Genomic DNA, 19,643 nt, shown 5'->3' with positions numbered 1-19,643 from the left:
AAACCTACTGTAGTTCTACCGAACAAACCTTTATGCCACCACGGCAACATACGGGGCCGCTTTCCTGGACACAGATTAATCCGAGATTAAAATGACACTGATATCTAAATCCCAGATTTAGATTCTCCCTTTACTGCGATTTAGTGTAGTAAACGGTCCAGTCCAGTAATCTGCGTCCAGCATTTTGTGTCCACTAATGTGTATCCAGGAACCGGACCACACGTGCGCCAAGGTTGTCTGTGCCAAGCCTGCCGTGCAATAGCCGTTTACAAGTGTTTATAACTGGCTTTCTCACAGGAAAAGTTTGACCTGTTAAAATATTTTTGTCAGTTTTTGTTATTGTTTTCCTACTAAAAAAACAAAAAGCAACAACTCTCGCTCTCTGTTAGATTCAATTTTACATTTTACGGTTTCATATTCGAGCCTTATTGATTACTAATGAAAGTTTATTGATACATTGTTTGAGTATTGGTTTGCTATCTGACTAAGATGAGGGTACTACCTTTCTTTTGAAGCATTAACTGCCTACAGACTGCTTACTGTTGTGTTTAGTCATTTGACAGAGTACTTCATTAGTGCCCGTTTCCCACAAATGAGTTTAAAACACACAAACAAGGGATTGTACAATAGATTGGCCCTAAAACCAGCTCTATAGATCAAATACAGACGTCAAACACACCCTTTCCTCTCATGTGTTGAAGAGAGAGGAAACACTGCCATCTGCTGGTAAAACTCATTCCAGTGGTTTGCACAAGTTATTCAGTTATTTGCCAATTATATTTATTTGCCACTTACAGTATCATTCGGTCGTTGTTATAAGATTCTTGTGGGAGAAGGGACTATTTTGTCGAGAGTAATATTTGACTTGATGATGTCAGTAATCCGGAATATGATTCTTTATGGAAGTATGACAGTGTGCTACACCATCAACCAACATCATTTTGTGGTGATGTTTTTGCTATGTGCTGTGTTGTTAAGAATGTCATACGTATGCTGTATGTTATTATATGATATGATGGGTATGTTACCTGCACTGTGGCTATTGTGGGTGTCCTTATTAGTCCATAACGCCAGCTAAAGATATCTCCATTACTGAAGGAAATGATATAATGGGTAAAGTTTTATTGTTTGTGTTTTATTGTCCTATTCTGCAGTCCAAATTATCTTATTCACCAACAACTTAACTTTTAACTTTCATTTCATTACTTGTCTGTACCAATAAATGCTGCTCTTTTATTGTTGTTGTAAAAACACAGTCCAAATGGAGGTGTGATTCTGAGTCAGACACCCCCTCCCCACACACACACACACACACACACACACACACACACACACACACACTTCTCACAGACCCACACAGACAGCCAAGTCTCCCTTCATGCTTACTGGATCTCCTCCATGTGCCTGCCTGGCTGCATCTGATCTACTGGTAATAGGTTTCAGATAGACGCCGGCTATGTTCCAACATCCACACCAACATATCATTTAGAATGAAGAACGGTGTTGCTATGGTGAGTGTGGATGCTGAAATGTAGCCATACTATATGTGAAGTGTCTCTGACTCCTGTGTGTGGTTTCCCTGTGTAAACCTGCCATTAGTGACATTGTGCAGTGCCACCTTTTTTCTGTTTTGTACACACACACACACACACACACACACACACACACACAACCCCTGCATTTACTTCCTGCTGATGTCATTGAAGATTAGCCTACCACTGTCAGGACATGGACATAGGTTGTTGTTGTTGTTGTTGTAGTTGTTGTAGTTGTTGTTGTAGTTGTTGTTCTGTTGGTTGGGTTTTGGGTTTATTCCAGTTTGGCCCCACATTCATATTAGTAATTCCAGGCGCTGCTGGAGAAGGAAACAGGAACAGGAAACGCATCATCACAACAGTAATGACATCATCCCACCCAAAGCCTTACACTGAAGATTGATTCTATATCTATTTTTTATTTATTTATGTATTTACTTCACACAGGTAGTAGGAGGGACAGCTATGGTAGCGCCCCTTGTGGAAAGAGAGAGACACTGTTTGTTGAAGTGCACTTGATTTTAAATTGCAATGTTATTTTTCTTACCTTTGAAAAGTTGTTTCTTTTTTATGTTAAACAATAAATGGCTAAGATGTTAACTGTTGTGAGTGACACATTTATTGGAGTTGCATGCAAGCGGTACGATATATTTTCTTTAGAAACAAAGCTCAGATGATTTATTTTGACCTCTCATAATGACATACATTTGTGGATCCTCTCTGTCTCTGTTTTGCTGTTTTATCTTTGATTTCTTCCCCATGAATTATTAATACGGTCATCATTGCAGAATACTATAATAACCCATAATGTTTTGGTTTTCCTGTCGGGGCAGATTCATGCATGAGAAAGGCTCATTTTTAATGTGCAGCGGTGTAGTTTGCATGACAGTAGCCTATTACCCAAACGTTCTCCATCATATGCTGTGAGGCTGGGAGCCATTCCCTTCCTGTTTCTCTCTAGATGGGTCTTGATTACCACAGAGCTGAGGAATGCACTGTAGGAAAACAGAACACACAATCGTCCCAAATTTATAACTCACACAGTTATGTGAAGATGATCTCGGTTCAAATACAACGATATGCCCTGATCAGACTGGATCCAACCGGATCCAACCAGGTGGTGAAGAACTTGGAAAAACCACCTGAAGGTCCTAAGATATATATATATTTTTTTTTCTTTTTAGGGCATTTCTGCTTTATTGAGATAGAGACAGTAGAGATTGACAGGAAGGATGGGAGAGAGAGAGGAGGGATGACATGCAAGATAGGTCGAGGGTCAGAATCGAACCAGGAACCTTGCGATTACGTGGTAAGCGCATTAGTGTGCTACGCATTGTGTTTTCCGTCTATACCGTAGTTCTGATAGAAAATAAGCTATTAGTTTTCTAATAACTTACACATGTCTATGTGAAGAGAGAACCTGGACATCATAAACGAATCATTGTTTCTGACACAACTTCTGACAGGACCAACATGGTGAGTTGCAGTAGGCTCAGTGTGTTGTGGATAACTGGCTCAATCTGTGTCTCAAGCTACTGTAAAATTAACATTTGTAGATTTTGAACAGATGTTACTTTGCTGTATTTCACTGAAGAAACAGCTACAAAAGAGATCTTTATTCTTGATAAACGGCCCTCCCGTCAATCAAATCCTCAAAGTGCCTACACAGCCAACAGGCACGGTTATACACCAGTGCAGCTTTCCACATTGGTCCTGTCAGAAGTCGAAACTGATGGGTGAGACGACACTGAACTAAACTGACATCTATTTCTGTGACTGTGACTGTGTAATGATTGTTTCAGTTGGCCATTAGATGGAGACAAACTCCTCCGAAGGACCTCGATGAGATTTCCCAAACAGAGTGTCTATGCCTCACGACTGCCCTCCACACCATCAAGCACGCCCAGACACAGGCGTCTCCTGTCTCTGTGATTTGATGTAAATGCTCTTTTAGGTTTTACAACATTACAGGGACACACACCTGGTGCTGGGATGGACCTCTCTCGGTCCAGAAGGACTATTGAAAAGGCTCAAGTCAAATTGGCCTGATTCTGCAGTGTTGACTTCTCTCTGCTCTCTCCCCAGCCTCTCACACTGCAATTACTGCAGCCCAGCTGTAGAGTCCCTGGGGACCCTACGATCCAGGGGCCTCCTCCCTGCTCTCTCTGTCATATCCACAGCACGTAGCCATGGCGGTAGATGCTAAGTGGGATCCTTGGGGCGACCCTACCCTGACTTAACCCTTACCCTAACTCTAACCTTAATCCAAACCCTTACCCTACCCTTAACCCTAACTCTAGGTAAGATACCCTTACCTTAACCGTTTTCTAATAACTTTAATGGGGTGACATCAGGCTCGGGCCATCCCAAGGATCCCAGTAAGAGGGATCCATCCATAGCCCCTCTGCTGGAGGAACAACCCAAGCCCAGGCCCAGGCCCAGGCCCAGGCCCAGGCCCAGCGTCAGTGTCAGGGTCAGGGACAGCATCCAGGAGTTTTAGAGCCGGTGTCAGAAAAGAGCAGAAGTAAAGTGGAAGGATTAGGTGTTGGACAGAGCAGATTATGGGTCCCTCTCTACCGCTTATTTAGTATAAAACCAGGATGCTTGTTTCCCAGAGACTCATCAATAATAGAGGCTAGGCTTCATGTGATGAAGTGTCATTTATTTCAGTTATGTGCAGCCGTCGTATTCTCTGTGTTTATAGTGATGTTTGGAGCCAAGGAAGGCGGACATCTTGGCTGATATCTATGTAGCGTAACAGATCTGACAAAAGAATCATTCTCTCTAGCATACAGTAGATCTGACAATACATTCACCAAACCTAACAAAAGCACATAAACCACTACGCGTGTGCCTGAGGACTCACACTCATCTTTTGTGAAGGTTTTGTGAGTTTGCTTATTAGCTTGGATCGGAAGTGATTCAGTACTGCTCATACCAAAACGGCTGAATTGTAGATAGGCATACGATGGGCGTCCACTGTACAGATTCAAACACAAAACCCAATGTGACATTCTCATAATTTCACCAAATAAAGTTCTTTGAAACGTTTATTGCCTGTTAGATTTATCCCCTTCCCTGTATGATTTATTAAGCCAAAATACCATTATTAAAAAAAGCGTTAATTTCAAAGTTCAAAACCAACTCGACATTCTGGGTTTTTTAGGCCATATGTTTGGGTTCATGGATGGCTCAGATCTGAGTTTGGTCCTCACAGGCACCGATAGCTTCTCATGTAATTCTTTACAGCTTTCTTCTCTTGTACGCCTTCCCTCTTTCATCTTTGTCCTCCTTTTAATGACTTTATCAAATGGAAAGCACATGATGCACTCCTCCTACTCCTCCCTGCCTTCCTAATACTCCACACATCACAAAAAAAAAACGGGGGGATGGAGGGTGGAGGAGTGAAGGGAGGGAGGGATGGAGGGTGGAGGGAGGGAGGGATGGAGGGGTGGGAATGCACATCTGTTGAGCAGCGCTAATTATTGGGAAATATTGAGGGAATGAGAAAGAGAGAGAGAGAGAGAGAGAGAGAGAGAGAGAGAGAGAGAGAGAGAGTGGGCTGTGGAATGGATGTGCCGTCAGATCCTCTTCCAAGCGTCTGGTGATGCCCGTGGTGCTTGTTGCTTCGTTTCATCTCCTCCTTGCTCTGTTGTTTTACAGCTAGCGCTGTAGCCGTACGGGGTGATCCTGTGAGGCGGCCGTGCCAAGCCAAGCAACATGCCTGATGTTTATTAAGAAACTGTCAGGTCAGGAAGAGCCGGGACTGACACAAAATGTCCGCCGCCAAGATATGATTGGGATCCATCATTGCCAGGGGTTTTGTCTTTTTCAGTTTGGGGGGTGAGAGTGTTATTACTTTGTATGTTCCGAAATGAGAGCGTGAGAGAGAAAGAGACAGAGACAGAGAGAGAAATTGGTGGTTTTGTTTTTCTGTGAGAGAGAGTGTGTGTGTGTGTACAGTATGAGAGTGGTTGTACCACCTCCAGCGTGATTTGTTGGATGTCTGTCTGTTATTCTTTCCAGAGGTTTTGCGTTTGATTTGTGTTGGGAAGCATGCACTGTAAGGCTAGGCTAATAACAGTGGAGTAGGCAGACAGCCGTAATGATGATGTAGTTACTTCATAGGAGCCACTCGATTACTGCAGAAGATCAAACACTGACTACTCACATTATCCACAGAGACGCAACATCCACATGAAAAGCTTGTGCTGTGGTATTGAAAAAACAACTCACGATAGAGGAAAGTGAGTGATATTGTTGATGGACAGACTCCAAGGGTTTCACGTCCTCTGTCTAGTCAAGTTAGCCTTGGATAGGCTAACTTGTTTGCATATGAATTGTGTAATGAACAGGACATTTAGGGTACTAATTACATGTACTTCAAACACTACGCACCACCCACATAGTGTAACATAACCTGGAGTGGACTCAAAGTTAGCTTAACTAACAGGACACTATTGAACACACCATGAATATACCAGTAGCCCACATCTGAAAGCATAGCTGTTGAAGGACATGGTTCCACGTATTTCATTTTTCATTATGTGCCTGTTTACGATCATGACCCCTCACTTCAGGGTGAAAAAGGGACCGCCCTCAGGCAACATTCCTTGCAGAACATATCAAAACGCATAGCGTGCCCAGAGAGATGTTTGTTCTAACATCTAACCCCTACCACAACCATGACCATGTATAACCATGACCATGTATAACCATGACCACGTATAACCATGACCACGTATAACCATGACCACGTATAACCATGACCACGTATAACCATGACCACGTATAACCATGACCGTATCTGCCCAGATTCCTCAATGACTATTGTCACAACAAACCCCATGAAAGCCCACATTACAGAACATACAGCTGTGGAGGTAAAAACTACCAAGATATAGCTACTGTATAGATATAGAGATTTAGCTACGACCTCACTGCTTGTTTAACCTGTTTCTAAACTGCTGCAAGCTTGTTTTCATACTGTAGTCTGTGTCACATTGCCCCCGACCTTCTCCTTCTCCCCATGTGGATTTAACAGCATAGGATTGGTCTACGCATGGGCTCTTTTGCCAGTCCAGTCCTATTCAAATCTATGAGCGGGAATGCACAAGTGGAATGCACAAGTGCACACTTCAGGAGACCGGGTGGATAATTAGGACATAGCATCAGGCTGTAAGAGGGCTGGGTCTTTCTGGAAGCTGCCGTGTGGGTGGCCATCATGAATGCCTGTTTTTCTGGCGTGATCAACAGCTAGCTACCTTTACGTGACAAGCTGTAACATGACCCCCTTTTTTATTATCCCCTGCTTATAATTACCCTTAATTAGATTAGATACCAGGGCTGCAGATTATTTTCACATGCTTGTTATCTTGTTTTATTAATCCCATAAAAAAAGCTAACTTGTGAGGCATTCCCGAAAAAACAACAACTTTTTTTTTATTTTTTTTTATGCCCGGAGAGGAGAGGCGATGTTTAATTCTTGTGTGTTCAGCAGCTGGGGGTGTTTGTACTTTCATGGTTAATTACCACACCGTATACATGTGTATTCTGCGAGATTATAACAGTAGAGAAGAATGTGCAGCCCTTTGCTGGAAAGACACCAGGTTTATCATTCATCGCTATCCACCACGTTTTCCTCACAATATTTACTCAACTTGGGCTTGGCTTGACGAGTGATATTGTAAGCTTACCTAAACAGTCACCCTTTGTGAATATTTGGCACGCAATATTCTAAAAATATGAAAACATCATACCTGTACAGTACATTGTTCATGAGGACTCAAGATCAAAATGCACTGAAGAGTGTAGAAGTCGTTGGGGTATTACATGCCTAAAAAGCAGAGATCAGTGCTCGTAAGGGGTCTAATCTTAAAGGCACAGTTCACAACAAAAACAAACATTGTCAAATGTTTTCAGGGTTCAAAAGGAGTCTAATATTAATTACTGTAGTTCATACAGTATGCCTCGATCCCAAATTAGATAAACAGAACGAGTGAGAGAGAGAGAGAGAGAGAGAGAGAGAGAGAGAGAGAGAGAGAGAGAGACAGAGAGAGAGAGAGAGAGAGAGAAAGTGCGCACAAGAGAGAAAACTACATTAACAAACCATATGGCCACAATACCACAAGCAGACGTTCCTCTGTCCTCTTGCTCTAGCCCAGCCGCGCTACACATGCTAGCTGCCTTAGCTTCCCCCCATTCTGCCGGGTTAAACAAACACTGCATACACATAATTTACGGCCGATGTATAATGCAGTCTTGTAAACTTACAACGTTCCCCGTCTAATGAATAACATGAACAGGGAACATCAAATGGCAAACATAGGTCACAAGGAGACTGACAATGCCAAAACAATTAAGGAGGGGGATATTTTCAAGGCATGGGAAAACAAACGTTCTGTGTTGTTGCTCTGTTGAATCTCAGTTGGCCCCCATTTCATGAAATTGTTTCAAAAGTAGCAATCTGGATTGTAACAAAGCAAGACCAGCGGACCATAGACAACGATGAAGAGACACACATAGGCCTGCAGAGAAAGAAGGGAAAAAACAATTGATATTGAAAGGTTTCTTTTTGGAAAGGGAGAATGAAAGTTTGTTTTTCATCACCCATTGATGTTACGTTCACAAAAACACTGCCAAATATCCCAGCGGAGATTTCACGTCTGGCCCAAGCTGTGTGTGTTTGGTGACAGGTCAGTTCTGAGAAACAAGAGGCACAGAAGTATTTTCCCCATTCCCTCAGAATCTACCTAGAATTCTGTCTACAAAAGAGTGAGAGAGAGAGCTCCACAACATTTGCAGTGAATAATATGCAGGGTAATTACTCTGGCAGCTAAGAATAGCACCCCCGGCATGGGGGGTATGTGTGGTGAGCAGTGTGTGTGTGTGTGTGTGTGTGTGTGTGTGTGTGTGTGTGTGTGTGTGTGTGTTTGTGTGTGTGTGTGTGTGTGTGTGTGTGTGTGTGTGTGTGTGTGTGTGTGTGCACTCATGTGCCTGTTTGGGTGGTTAGCAGATGGGCCGAGTGTGGCATGTGAAGTCTGTCCAGGCTTCCCAGCAAAGCCGCAGTTCCCACAGTTCCCACTGCTTGGCTGGCTGGTGGCTGACTGGCTGATCCGGCTGCTGTGGTGGTACTTGGTAAAGTATGTCCATGTTTAGATGAGGGCTCTGTGTTTGAGAAGAAGCACATGGTTTGTGAGAAAGGTTGCCACTGTGGAATGGATGCCACTGTGGAATGGATGCCACTGTGCAGGATGTTTTCGTGCTGGTATTAGTGTATAGGTGTAATACATTATCTGAAGACTGAGGTTTTAAATACACTGTCTCTCTTTTTTAAGATGTTGAGTCTCACCTCAAATAGTATTGGTACTATAAGGTATACTGAAAGGTTACCAATTCCATTCCTAAAATGACAACGAGTATTAGCTTCACCTTAGAGAATTCTCACATGCTGTCTTGTTAGTTCAGCCTGACTCGACAGAGGCAGGTTGTACCGTAAGACAGCTGCCTGAAAGGATTTCCTGAATTGGACTGTCCTGTCTCTAGGAAGTAGGGTGATTCTTTTTACGGCAGAGCCGAGGCCATGCAACATTATACTGTACGTTGATAAATCATGTTCACTGTGTAACAAGGTGCAGATGCGGTTCGGAATTAATTATGTTTATATGAGCCAGGGGAGGCAGGTGGAGGTAGAAATCGGAGGACGGGCTCGTTGTAAAGCATGGAACGGAATAACGTGTACATCACACGCGTTCGATACCGTTCCTCATCGCATCCCACGCATTACAATGAGCCCGGCATCTGATTCTACTTCCACCAGCCTCCCCTGATGTGTGTACGAGCGGTTGATGAATCGAGTGATTGGAAGGGTGGAGAGCAGAGAGGAGTGGGCCTGGGAAGGTCTGCTCTGAGAGATATACACAGTGATACAACGCAGAACCACTGCCAATGAAGCAGCTCTTTTAAACATACCCAACGTCTACGTGCAGGAATTAATAACCTTCCCGTCTCCCCCGTGCAACTTAGCTATTACTAGTTGTTACATGTTTCCAATCTTTTGATTTCAGATTCCAACAAGATTAATCTCCATTTGTGGACATGAACATTTGTCTCGGCGAGTGTAGTATTCCGTAGGGGCCGGTGAGTTATGATTAGCGCGGCTGCATTTTGTTTTTCGCTAGCTGGGGCGCAGCCTTTCAAGGTATTTCATTTTGGAATACCAAAATAAAATACACACACACACACACACACACACACACACACACGCATGCACTCACGCAGACTCACACACAGACACACACAGACACACACACACACACACACACACACACAAACGCATGCACAAACGCATGCACTCATGCAGACACACACACACACACACACACACACACACACACACACACACAAACACATGCACTCACACAGACACACACACAGACATGGCACGGTATTGGTTCTTCCATCTGCGGCTACAAAATACACGTATGATTTCTTCATAGTTCGACACTCTATATGACCCTGGCTCTGGATGAAAAATTACTGATGGAACATATCCTGCCGGCGATGTCTTTCCAGGAATAGAATAGGCGTCAGATATCTGTGACATGTTGCTACACAGCATCTAGCCAATGTAGAAACATCAATGACTTGGTTATATAACAAAAGGAGAGGTGAACATGTCAGAATATGGACAAACAAACAATAGTATTACACAACATACTGTACGATTTTCAACCTCACTCTATTTACCTTTGAGCGCTCCAAATACATTGCATGGGAAACGAACATTTATTTGTGTGGTCAAGTAGTCGCCATCCTGGTCAGATGAATCACACACTGTCCCAGAAACGGCACAGTAGAGCCAAATGCTTTGTTTATGCCACTGAGACATTGTGTTTTGCTTTTATGCTATAAAAGAAAATATCCATACTCACCCCCCCCCTCTCTCTCTCCCCCCCCCTCCTCTCTCCCCCCCCCCCCCCCCCTCACTCTCTCAGCCCTTACACAATATGGAGAGCATCTGATTGTTGTTATCATGATAAAACATCACTGGAGCCTGTGGGGCCTGCGTTCCCTATAAAGAAACCCAGAGAGTCTAAATAGACACTGGGAGTGACACTGAGGGACAGGGACGGGGAAGAGGCTGTAATCAGGACTAACTCTGTGGTGGAAAGTATGACCGGTCTTCACCAGCGTGCTGACAGGCTAGGAGGACCGAGGAGTCACACGGGTGTGCTGGGGAACGCTGTGTCCTCTTGCTGTGTCCTCTTGCTGTGTCCTCTTGCTGTGTCCTCTTGCTGTGCCAGAACTAGATCTATGGGCCTACTGGGACTGCTACATTGATACAGTCAGAGAAAGGATGATTTGCACGAAGCGATATCTATAGCCACTGTATATATCAAGCACCAACTATGCGCCAACCAGAATAATCTTGATTTAATTCAGGTCATGGCTTTTGTCCTCATCCTTTTAAAGCCAGCTGTACTGCTCCATTTGTTCAAGCCCTAGTGCAGGATGAGCACAGCTACTGCAAAAGGAAACCATCAAACTTCATTATGGCCACTTCTCATTTCTCAACATGAATATGGAAGAGAGCAATATGTCAGCACAGTGTGATTTACCTGAATATGATGAGAGTAACTTCAAGTGCATCTCCACTTGCATTTCCTTGCAGCAAACCCTACTGTAGGCTTGTCTGCGCACGTCTCTCAGCATCCAAAAATGGCTTAATGAGTGAGGTTTTGAAGGCTTTATCCTGTCTGTCCTCTCTGTGGAGTTGAGTTGTTTACGTTCCCTCAAGAGGGCAGTGTTTGTACAAAGGAGCCTCAAACTCTCAGCACTTATCAAGGCTGTGATTTCAAGGATGCCAAGAATGTAGCTTCTCCGACCCTTTCTGTTCGACTGATTTGATTTAAGCCAGATAGATACAGGATATTGGAATCAACATTTTTGTTGAGGAATGATCGTCCAACTGTTACGGGGAGGAAACTGAGGATAATGGGGCAATTATAAAAGTGGCGCTGAAATCCTTGGACTGTGTTTCATGAGATCGATGACAGAGCAAGTGAATAGTTGGTAACATACATATCATTTGTCATGGCAGATACACACTTAAATAGTGTTATTTAACATTGCACATAGGCTGTACAATCTCACAGAATATGTTGGTATACCTGTGAATGATTTGCGTATTTTTCTTCAATTTCATGTAAACACAATTAAGCCACACAGTCATACATGCAGGCCTATCAGACATGATTAGGGACGCAGGGAACGTCAGTCATTATGGGCCTCTCCACTTTGCCGTGCAACACATTCCAAAGCAAACCACTTCAAAAACTCTGCAATACTTCTGAGACACGTCGTCCGTGAATCACGAAGGAAAAAAGTAGCAATACACACATTCCAAAAGAACAGTCAGCGGTACGTAGATGCGCTGTCGTCCTCAAAGCGTTCCCAAACCCGCGCACATGCACCTCTCTAGGCGCGCGCCCACCTCCCCCACCAGTTTCTCAATGAATTTGGCAAAGCTGGACCCCTCCCACTGTGTGTAAGCGCTTTAATTGTCAGGTTTGACGAAACCTGGGGTACTTAAATAGAGTGAACGCCTCTTGCATGGGTGAAATTGGTCCACTTGTCACAGAGAACATCTTACCGAACGTTTTCCCCGCGCGCTCTACCGCCGATCAATAAGCATGCAGGTGTCTCTCGCGCTCCTCGTCTCCAGCTCCGTGCTGCTGTTGCTACAGGGATGTTGTACCGCCGTGCGTGGATGGAAGGTATTAAAAAACGATGCTACGGAAATCATACCAGGGTATATTGAAGAGGTACAGCCGCCCGAGGAACCAATAGAGGCTTCTAATAATAATAATAATAACAACAACAACAATACAATGAATCGGGCAAAAAACGGAGGAAGGAGATCGTCAGCTAATACAGCCTCCTACAGTGAGTATAATTTTTTTAATGTTGTGTCAGTATCTACAGTAGGGGTCGGGGTTTTATATTGCATGTCCAAATGTGGAACGCATTATTACTTTCATGACAAAGTTACATGATTAAGGAACCTATTTTTCAGGGGGTTCTTTAAAGCTCACCATATCATTGAAGCAAATATTTTTGGTGGTACTTTATACAGGGGTTTTATATTAGGAAAATATAGTAGAAGACCGATTGAGTAACGGCTATTAATGCAATTATTTCGCGAGAATAAATTGTTTAAATTACATTTTTGTAAACAGGCCTATATCAAATTGGATACGTACAAGTATCAAACTGATTTTGCGCTGTTGCCTATATGCGCGTAATTTGCGCATTGCGCACACACTTAGAATAAAGAGAGATCTAACTCCCAATTATCTGTTGGTCTATGGCAATCTACACCAATTTAGTTATATCTAATCATACATGATATGCTTGTATGTGTCATGCAGTGCATAATGTTAACAGATTTCCAATTCAAGCGCAGGATATACCTTTCCCACGCTTAATGTAGCGCTTTTTTCCTAAGCCTATAATTCAATATACAATTCGAGAGAGAACAAACACTTTGTTTCTTATTTTTTTTTACCATCAATCAATGGGTTGATACAAATCAATCAATTAATGATATCTCCTCTTGAAAAGGGGTAGCTGCCCCACCTGTATGGATCATGCGTCTGCGTGTGTCAAAGACGCACCAAAGACCAAGACACTCAATAAAGAGCGAGGATTATTCCTTCGTGCTGATTACTCCAAAGTGCTGAACAAAAACCGTAGGCTATTTAAATCAGAAATTCAAAAGTAGATTGTGGTCGACTCAAGTGGTTCACTTAAATTGCAGCAATCACTGCAGTTTTCTCGATGCTTTGCATTGGTGTTTAACCAAGAGCAGCTGTACTGTGTTGATGAATTGAGGCGTCCCTGGAGGAGTGCTATAATAACGTGGAGATCCACATCCACATATGTCTGTGGTTTTATCATCTTCACACAATCTGAGGAGGTGCACTTACTGAAGAGATCACGGTTTTCACATCCTCCTTTCTGCTGCTATTTCCTCCCTTCTTTTATACAATTAGTCAAGCTCTGCCTGCGCCTTATAACGATCTAATTGCAACAACATGTCTCCCCCACAATATAAAACACCAGGGTTAGTTCTTAGGGGGATTTCTGCTGAGTATTTTGAAATTGCTGTATAAATGCAACGCTGCTTCGAGCAATGACTCCCACCTGTGTGACCAGTAAAGGTTATTCTGCTGCAGTCATGGTTATTTAAGTCAAGCAGAAATATCTGAGTTCCGTGTTATTGCTTCATAAATTCAAGATGCGTTCAACATTCCCACAGGTTTACCCTTAATCTGATCATGTCTTTACAAATCATTCTATGAAACAAAACAAGGTTGCCCAACGACAGCAAATTACCCAAAAAGAGATACAAATCGGCAGCGTAGCTGATTTACTGTAATCGCTGTAATGGCTGTAAATGGCTGTGGTTGAGACTAATTTGTCAAAACAATCTTGAAAACATCATAACTATCACAGCGGAGGCTGGAAAAACATGTATCTTTTCCAGCTGAGCAATACCCATAGAGTTTCACAGAGAAACAGTAACATGCAGTATGTAATGGGTCTTACTTGGGACATACTGTAGGCCTTGTATCTCCCATCTCATGCGTTCCTGAGTCTTCCCATGGTCCCGGTGGGGTCATGGCAATGATGCTGACCTTCATCTGCCCCCCCCCTCAAACAAACCCCCCAACCTCCCCCCTCCCTGGGCTGAGTCCCCCACCCACCACCACAGCCCCCCCTCTCCCTCCCCCACACTCCCAGCCATTCAATTCTCAGGGAGGCGAACCCTTCTGCCATGGCCTCAGAATAACACAAGATCAGGTTCTAGGAGAGGGGGAAAAAAAGGAAGTCATCGCACATAAATCCTTTGTTTCGTTCCTTCTCTTTTTTTTTTGTCCAAAGAAAAGCCACAGAAGAAAACAGATCCCTCTCAGAGTGTATCATTTCTTAACCGACACTTCCTCTGCCATTATACATGCCGCTGGTAAAAGAGAGGAGTAGCTCATGCATGCAAGGCCGTGGCAGAAATATTGAATTCCCATTTATACTGAATATGTGTCCCTCTCAAATCAGTTGGGCTAATTTCTAACCGAAAATGTTAGATTTATTTAATACAAAAGCCATGGAGAAATATCGGATTACCAACAATAGACTGGATATGCCCCCTCTCAAATCAGTTGGGCTAATTTCCCAATAGTTAGAGGTGGCATTTCTGAATAAGAATAGCACAAGTTCAACAACTAGGCCTATGTAGACTTAGTCCCATCTCACGATTCTTTTCCTGGGGGTCTGTTGTGTTTGTTCCGACGTAAATCTCCATTATGTTTGATTGAGCAGTTTAATAGCATTGTGGCCTGGTTTTGCTATCAGTTGATTGTTGCCAGCTGTCATTCCTTGATAAATCACTCCGTCAGGCAACAATCAGGGCAGGCATCAATGTTCTTGTGGAGTTATCTAACTTATCTAGTCTCTATACTTAATAACTCTGGAACAAAAGTGCACATCTTCGTAATCATTATTCAGTCCAATTTATGTGACAGTTGGCTTTTACAGTGTATTATTCCAATAAGAACATCCTGCTTAGACAAATAAAAACATTTATGTCTTTTTACAGTACTATATGTCTTGCTGAAGGGTGAAAGGGAAGAAAGAGTTCATGAAGATTTGACATGAATTAGATTCTGACTCATGTTCAGTTCAGCAGCTCAGGTCCATGCTGAATAACCAAGGTCCTGGTTTAACCTAATAACAGTATTCAGCCCGGTGTGAACCTGAGACCAGCACTGTTTTAACACAACCTCGTTCTTGGCATTAAGACACAACTGTAGCCTGTAGTTCTTGAACAGGCAATCTGCAGATTCATCCCTCTCTTCTGTCCAACTTCAAGGCGTTTGTTTTGGATCAACGCCATTCTGTAACACTAATCTCCTCCTCCTCTCCACCTCCTCCTCCTCCTCCTCCTCCTCCTCTTCTCTACCCCAGGTGCCTCAGAGCTGAGCTGCAGGGAGCTGCGCTCCACCCGTTACATCACCGATGGGTCCTGCCGCAGTGCCAAGCCCGTCAAGGAGCTAGTGTGCTCCGGCCAGTGCATGCCCGCCCACCTCCTCCCCAACTCCATCGTCCGTGGGAAGTGGTGGAGGAGCAGCACCTCAGACTACCGCTGCATCCCCGCCCACTCCCGGACCCAGAGGGTTCAGCTGCAGTGCCCCAACGGCAACAACCGGACTTACAAAATCCGTGTGGTGACCTCTTGCAAGTGCAAGCGCTACACCCGCCATCACAACCAATCGGAGGCCAAGGAGGTCTCGTCAGCGCCGAAGCCCAGACGCAACAAGAAGCTGACGCGTGTGGCGTCCCAGGGCCGGAACAAGAGCAGCACGCAACCCCTGGTCGCTAACTCGTACTGAGGCAGTTATTACCATCCTTCCATACCGAGGACCAGAGACCAAAGCACACTTTGCTCATACACACGCACATGATACACACATTCAGAACCAAAACTACGGCAACTTCACTGGGAGAAGCCAGGAGAAGAAGAAACATTTTGAACCAAAAGGGATTTGTTTGTAAGCTTTTCGTTGGACTGATTCAAAATGAGTTTTTTTTTTAGTTTTTTTTTTATCATCAGACAGGCACTATAGATTTTGCTGCCAATTTTCATCATATTTCATGAACTTGTTGTTTGCATGACCTAATGGACAGAGTGGACAGAGATCGCCAAGGGAACGCCGTGTGACTGGTCAGGAGATTTGGTCAACTCTGGTGGGAGAAGGTTCTAGAGTATTCTGTCATGCCCCAGCTCTGTGACCACTTGGGGAAATCCTCTCTGACCAAGGCACCAGTATAATTAATCCTTAGCACAGCAAGAGGCTCTTCAATAACCTAAAAACCACCTGTAAAAACATCCACCAACCCTAGCAGCACACTACAGTCAGTGCTTGTTATAGGTGAATGGTGTGTCCGAGCTCCAACTTCTGAGTAATCCACCTCCTCATGGCTGGGCGTAGCGTTAGCATTAGCGTAGCATACCACGTAGCGACCCTGGGGCTTCATTGCTCTGGAGGTGGACTGGCTGTTGACAGGCCTGAGAGGCCCTGGCCTCAGCCCCAGACCAGGCAGCTCTCTGACAGGATGGGGGAGCCTCACTCACCCCCAGCTGGTGCTAGTGGCCTTACAAGACCTGTCAGCTAGGGCCTTGTAGATATGGAGGAAGGGAGGGGGGGGGGGGGGTGAGAGAGAGAGAGAGAGAGAGAGAGAGAGAGAGAGAGAGAGAGAGAGAGCGAGAGAGAGAGAGATGGTAAACAGTTGTGTCAGCGCTCGAAGAACCTGGGTCCCTCCAGTCAGAGAAAGGCACTTTTGGGCAATTCCTGTGATGCGTCTTAATGACTAAATGAGCCCATTCCTGTGTTTAGGATTTGAGTCATAAAAAGCAATTTCCTCTAGACATGGTCAGTTCCTGTTTGTTGGAATAGAGCAAAAATGCTCCACATGTGTGTATGTGTGTGTATGTGTGTGTGTGTTTGTGTGTGTGTGTGTGTGTGTGTGTGTGTGTGTGTGTGTGTGTGTGTTGGAGGAGGAGGAGGTTAAAGCAAATTGTGCTTGTTGTTACCTTGAGGCACTCCACATTCTCAACAGTCCAACGCCCACACTGGAAACCATGTGTAACAGCAGAACAGCATTAGCTGGCCATCAACTGGCCATAGGCCTTTGCCCAAATTGGATACGCTTTGTATTAAGTTTGCACTTTCCATCCTGCGTAGTAACACTGTATCACTGTCGTAACAACACTGTATTAACATGTTGGTACGGTACATAGTAATTCAGTAATTACCTGGTATATGGAGTTGAGAGGTTTGTGTTGCGAGTCGGAATAAGGGACAGTTCTTACTCCACTTGTGCGATAATACAAACTGCTCATCTTCATTACTTTGCAGTTACTAATTTACTGTTGTTCCTGGAGTGGTTACAGGGTTACTTTAAACGTCGAGGAGCAAATTAATGTAAAGTATTATTCATATTCAACCTGTTGTGAGGAGGGCCGACACCGCCTCCACCTCTCTCAGCCTCGTTCCCTGAATAACCCAGACAGACAGACAGACAGACAGACAGACAGACAGACAGACAGACAGACAGACAGACAGACAGACAGACAGGAAAGAAAGACATGAATAAGATAAAACATTTGTTAATCTAAATCTGAATTATTGTATTGCCTGTTGATAACCTACAGGATGCGGGAAGGCAAACAGTTGTGGGACGGCCAGCCTGGCTGCAGTACGCTGACATCAACCCAAACCAATTCTCAGCCTCTCTCTGCTACAGTAGTGCAAACTAGCCTGTATTCCATGAAGAATATTCAAACATTTCCGCTAATTGTTTGCATTCCGTTGTTTTTTTTTTATTTCTCATGTTGCTTCCTGATTGCTTCGGTTTTCTAAACCGTTCTGACAATGTTTGCTTCTTTTTCAATTGTGTGTTTGAAATAGCAACTGGAAGGGATCTTTGTCTTTTTATGGTGTAAGCAGCGGAGTTGCCATGTATAGCCTGACTGTACATATTGCATCTGTGTGGTCCAGCGGAGCAGCGCCCTCACAGGCCAAAAGGAATGTGGCGATGAAAAAAACAACAACTTACAAACGCAAAAAAAAGAAAAAAAAAGAAGGACTGTTACAAAGAATGAACTGCATATTTATTTTTTATTAATTTCCACATTTATATTATTTATGCAACTTTTTGTAGTAAATGATAGCCATTATTGTCATATAGAATGATAGTGACTTTCAAAAACCAAAATGAAATACTGTACAGTACTATGAATAAACTAAAGGCAGATATTATTTGAAAGAGCTTGTGTGGTGTTTGTTATCATTCTTGGCTGAATAGACCGCTTTTGTCAAGGCTTTTCTCTCCTCTCCCCGTCTGTACCTGCACGCTAAGCATATGTCTCAATGTGTCTCATGTCAACAAATACAAGTCAATTAGGAAGTTGGGGTTTTGTAGCTCTTTGGAATGTCTGGCCGGGCTCACAAAAGGAGAGGAAGAGGAATTTACACAAAAGGAATTCACGCGTGAGATGTTAGCGGCTGCAGTCACAACACCAACATTGCTTTGTTCACAGAGAGAGAGAGAGAGAGAGAGAGAGAGAGAGAGAGAGAGAGAGAGAGAGAGAGAGAGAAAGAGAGAGAGAGAGAGAGAGAGCGAGAGAGAGAGAGAGAGAGAGAGAGAGCGAGTTGGAGAGGCACAGCCATCATTCAACCCCGGTTCTGTCACCCTCCCTCAAGGCCTTAAGCTTTAGACAACAAGAAAGAAAGAGAAAGAAAGGTTTCAAAACATGTCTTTCCTCACGTAATCTCTTCACGGCTCTATATGTGTTTGTCATATTTGCTGCAGTTCTACAGAGCTATATTTTTTCCCTCAAACTTGGAATCTCAGACAACTACCCACAGTAACTTAATCCAGGCACAATACTAAACAAGGTGTTTACGATGATGTTTTATCGACAAGCGTAATTTGTAATCCTCCTAACTGGCACACACGCTGTACACTGTATACTAGCTTACAGACCAGCTCTTGGGGAGACAAAACAAATCTTCGCATAAACAGAAAACAGAAAACCCACTGGAAACTATTTTCCAAAGACTAAGTGCTTGTCATTAGCCGTGCCAATGTCTAACATTGATATTTAGTTTCACTACATCATCCAGAATGTTCTCTCATTATGTCACACACTGAAACCATGTCCAAGAGGACCTGCCATGGATTTGCTTAAACTGCTGGCATGCAACAACTTTCCCAGTAATTTAAGAACACGTAGAACATTTAAGTGCAGTTACATGAGTAGTACCTAAGAATATTGATGCTGACAATGCATCTGCCCTGCGTTAGAGTGTTCATACAGGTCATTACTCCATGGCGCCCTGGCGTTGACCCGTGCCGGCCTTGAGGGACGTTGAGGTGCATGGCTGGTCAGACAACACTCGTTCCCCTGAGTCTGTAATATGTCTAAGGCAACTAACTATGTGAACACACACAGGCATGCACGAAGACACACACACACACACA

General features: G+C 43.8%; 1 protein-coding gene across 1 annotated transcript; it reads left to right on the top strand.

Annotated features, from left to right (window-relative positions):
- Nucleotides 1–12,173: 12,173 nt before the first annotated feature.
- Nucleotides 12,174–18,425, top strand: sost (sclerostin). Its single transcript, XM_083688016.1, has 2 exons — nt 12,174–12,482; nt 15,564–18,425. The coding sequence occupies exons 1-2, from the start codon at nt 12,230–12,232 to the stop codon at nt 15,986–15,988; spliced, it is 678 nt and encodes a 225-aa protein (XP_083544142.1). The 5' UTR covers nt 12,174–12,229; the 3' UTR covers nt 15,989–18,425.
- Nucleotides 18,426–19,643: the final 1,218 nt, after the last annotated feature.

Source organism: Argentina silus (genome assembly GCF_951799395.1).
Source record: "Argentina silus genome assembly, chromosome: 16".
Classification (NCBI taxonomy): domain Eukaryota; kingdom Metazoa; phylum Chordata; class Actinopteri; order Argentiniformes; family Argentinidae; genus Argentina; species Argentina silus.
This window is presented reverse-complemented; position numbering and strand designations above follow the sequence as displayed.

Excerpts from the sequence above, each read along its gene's own strand:
- sost (XM_083688016.1), top strand. The coding sequence starts at position 12,230 with ATGCAGGTGTCTCTCGCGCTCCTCGTCTCCAGCTCCGTGCTGCTGTTG. Across the intron at positions 12,483-15,563 it reads AGCTAATACAGCCTCCTACA|GTGCCTCAGAGCTGAGCTGC; the intron begins GTGAGTATAATT and ends TCTCTACCCCAG.